This window comes from Loa loa (genome assembly GCF_000183805.2).
Source record: "Loa loa unplaced genomic scaffold supercont3.677, whole genome shotgun sequence".
In the NCBI taxonomy this organism is placed as follows: domain Eukaryota; kingdom Metazoa; phylum Nematoda; class Chromadorea; order Rhabditida; family Onchocercidae; genus Loa; species Loa loa.
Window position 1 is genome coordinate 2838 of NW_018108857.1, and position 4109 is coordinate 6946.

Consider the following 4109-nt stretch of genomic DNA (forward strand, 5'->3'; position numbering starts at 1 on the left):
TTTTTTACCTATTTCACCATATTTCCAAGTGTTTGTGTGTTTTATCATAAGCATGTTAAAATTGATAATTGTTTGTCAATTTTATTATTAAGTAAATCGATTTCAATTAATTCAATAATGCTTGTAATATTTTTTTTCTTTATTTTAATTTTCGAATTTCATCCTAATTAGAAATTGAATTCCATTAATTTCATTTTATTTATTTCACACATTTTTACTAAAAAAAAGAATGCTTGCATGATAATTAAAATATTTGTGAAATGATTTTAATTTGGTATAAAATATTCGTGATAATTGTCGAAATGGTGGTGTGTATGTTGTTAATATTTTTCACTGATAAATTGCAGCATTCGAAGCAATCATTACGTCGTCATTTACGATCATTTGGTTTTTTGTACACACCTAATGGACAAGCAATACAACTCCGCGGTATAACGGGACCACCGGGGCCACCTGTATGTTGTGTACTTTCTCATCCTTCGTTTTATCGTTCAACTGTTTTTTTTTTTGTTCGTTTTTTTTTTAAAATTACTTTCGTAATCAAGCTAAGAAATGATATCGATATTAAAAGTAATTAAATGATCGATAAACCTATTATATAAAAGGCTTGATGTGGTGATATTTTTATTTTTATTTTATCATCATTATTTTCGTTGTTTTGTGATAATCGCTCTTCATTTCAAACTTATCATTTAACAATTTAATTAAGCATGCTATAATATATCTTTTAAAACTATCAATTTTTTTTTTTTTGTGATATCCTGTATCGTACCATTTGTTTGTTATCATTTTTCTGCTTTATGCATGTATGAAAATTTCTTATTTCAATTATTTGATCATTTTTTATTTTTAAAATTTTAAAATAATTTATTTTAGGGACCAAAAGGTACACGTGGATATCCTGGTTTTCCGGTAAGCATAAAAATTATTATCACTTAATATTATTTAAAAATATCAAATATATAACGGAAAATTGAAATTTTTTTTTTTTTGTCATAATTTCTAATTATTCGTTGTTTTGTTTTTTTTATTGTTGAAATGTGATATTTTAAATTTATGAATTAATTTTTATTTTTAGGGACCAATTGGTTTAGATGGACCAAAAGGCAATGCGGTAGGTTATGCAAGTATTTTATAAATATTATGGTATAAAATTAGATTAAAAACTTTTCTTGACCAATGATTAATTAGATTTTTTGGTCTGTTTGTAGCAAGTACCATAAGGTTTAGAAATAATAAATTTTGTTAATTTAAAAATAAATTCTAATCAAAGCTTTCAATATATTAACTTATCAAACATTATTAAAAATAACTCCCTTTTGTATTCCATTCACCATTTCGTCGATCATATTTTAGCATATGTGAATTATCGATTTGAAATTACTGGATTAAAATAAGCTAAGCTAAATTGAATTTATGAATAAATGTTAATTAAAATAAAATCAATAAACTGTAATTAAGATAGAAATTGAATGAATAAAATGAAAATAAATTTATTGCTATATCATTTAGCTCATTAATGTTTCCAACTGATCAATACCAATTAATCATTATGTCAATTAATTAATATAATTTATCCGGGAAGTAACAAATCTATAAATGTCATCAAATGTATTGCGTAATAATCGTTGGTACTATGACAAAAAAAAAAAAAACAAAAATGGGAAATCCATCAAATTACCAGGACATTTCTCTGTGGGATACCATCTATAGTATGAGAGCTCTTCATGCAAATTGATGATACCTAATTTTATCATCGATCAATAAATGGGGAATATAAACATTGATTGTTGACGAAAATTTGTCTTTTCTTTTTTTTTTTTTTCATTTAATCAATAATCAACCTGAAAGTTTAAGGTAAAATCAAATGGAAAATATTTTAGGGTATGCCAGGACCAAAAGGTGAACGAGGTGAACGTGGTCCAATGGGACCACCAGGATATCCTGGTCCTAAAGGTGAACGTGGTTATTCTGCTGCTCTTAGCAAAATACAGGTATTATTTTAATCATACATTAATGCATTTTATTTAATATATAATTGATTGGAAAAATACCACAAAAAAAAAAAGAGAGAATACTGTAATGTAAATTATCAAATTTATCACTCAAATCTGATGATTGATTACTTTCATCTCATTCAATTTTGCTTATAACAATTGTTATCGTAATGGAAAAAAGTGAATTCATTTTCCTTTTTTTTTTTATTCGAATGGTTTCAAAATTAGATTTTAAAATTTTAGCTTTTATAGGTTGGAAATGCCGATTCCGTAACACCAGTGCTTATCCAGGTAAATTTCTGAAATTCACATAGTTTAAAAAATTGCTTATGTTAATGTCAAAATCAAATCACACTAATGATAATGCTAACCACAGTGATGATAATATTAATAATAGTGTTGTTAATAAAGTTGGTGAATTATATCATAAAGTTGGTGAACATAGTCTTTAATTTTTACATAGTTACGAAGCAGTACTGAAATTAATTACGATTAATTACTAATTTTTAGTGATTGTCTAGTCAATCAATAATTTTAAATAGGGTCCACCTGGTCCACCGGGCAATCCTGGTCCACCTGGTGATGTTGGAAAACCAGGTCCATCAGGTCCAAAAGGCGAGAGAGGATTACCCGGTTTTGACGGTGAATCACGAGTTGGTGTAAAGGGTGAACCTGGCGTACCTGGTATTCAGGGTAAGCCTGGACCCGTAGGACCACCTGGACCACCTGGATCAAAGGTATTCCTTTTTCTTTTCGAAATTTAAAGACGGAGGATTTCAGATTTGCACCTTTTTTTCCAGTTTTATTCTCTTAAATTATGTGTTGTGGCTTAAAATAGTTGAATTTTAGTAAAGAATGATAATTTTATAGTTGCATGTATTCGTTGTATCGTAATACTGTAAATACACTGCATAAACAATTAGGGAGAGCCTGGACCGCCAGGACAACGTGGATCACCAGGCCTTACGCCAAAGTATGTAGAGAAAAATTCAGAACCAATAATCGGTCCGCCGGGTAAACCAGGAGCACCTGGAATACGAGGTCCACCAGGTATACCTGGATCACCAGGTGCTCCGGGAGCTAAAGGTGATTCAGGATTTCCTGGCAAAGATGGTGTTGAAGGAAAAATAGGAAGAACCGGCAATCCAGGTCAACGAGGAATACCGGTAATTCATTTGCATGCAATGAATTTTACTCGTTTTATTGCGTTTCAGACTTTGTGCAAAAATTTGAAAGTATATGGTTTGTTTTTTTTCAAAAAATTTGAAAAATTTTAATTTCAATTCAAACTTTTCAAAATTGCAAACAATTTTGAATATTTAATAAATGTGTACTAATTTGTATACCTATGACGAAGGATGCGTAAATGACCACAACAATTGATTAATTGAAAATATTACCTTGAGAAAAATTAATTTTAAAAAGAAAAAGAACAAATTCTACTTCGTTTTTAATAACTAATTAATTTGCAGAATATAAAAAATAATAAAAATCGATTTGAAAATTAAATTCAAATTAAAATATGCCACAAAAAGCAATCATTTGCAGGGAGAGAAAGGTGAGAGAGGTGAAAAGGGAGAAATTGGTATGCAAGGATTACCTGGTCCTCCTGGTGTTGTTACGGCAACATCAGCACGGACAACACAAGTTATTGCTGGACCACCGGGTCCACCGGGACGTGACGGACGAAAGGGTGAAAAAGGCGAAAAGGTTTCTTTACGCGTTTTTTTTTTTTCCTCCTTCCTTGTTTCTCTTTCATTCCCAAAATTGCATTGAATGAATGAAATCAAAATTTGTTGCAATCCATTTATGTGAAATTTCCCGATTGTTTGTTATGTGAAAATGTGAAATTAACCTTAAAAAAAATTTTTTTGCAATTTTAAAATTTATTGGTTTTTTTTTTCCCCTTCCCAAAAATTCCAATTAATCGTATGCTGTGATAAACTCACCAAATTAGGTATAGTATGAAGTAAGAGAATTCAGGGCGATTCGGGTAGCAGAGGCCCAATAGGTCCACCCGGACAAACAGGTGCCAAAGGTGATATTGGTAAACGTGGCAAAAAAGTGAGTTTATGTTCGTTCGTTCGTTCTACAAATTCATTTATTTTTTTT

The 4109-nt window shown here is 29.8% G+C and overlaps 1 protein-coding gene across 1 annotated transcript in view; it reads left to right on the forward strand.

Annotated features, from left to right (window-relative positions):
- Positions 1-302: 302 nt before the first annotated feature.
- LOAG_18916 (collagen alpha-1(X) chain) overlaps positions 303-4109 on the forward strand; it is a gene marked incomplete at both ends in the record, with an annotated part of 5906 nt that continues 2099 nt past the window's right edge. Inside the window, 9 exons of the mRNA XM_020451578.1 lie at positions 303-455; positions 877-912; positions 1079-1114; positions 1884-1994; positions 2250-2288; positions 2540-2734; positions 2921-3163; positions 3546-3707; positions 3981-4061. Coding sequence (XP_020304625.1) covers positions 303-455; positions 877-912; positions 1079-1114; positions 1884-1994; positions 2250-2288; positions 2540-2734; positions 2921-3163; positions 3546-3707; positions 3981-4061 — 1056 coding nt within the window. The remainder of the gene's footprint in view (positions 456-876; positions 913-1078; positions 1115-1883; positions 1995-2249; positions 2289-2539; positions 2735-2920; positions 3164-3545; positions 3708-3980; positions 4062-4109) is intronic.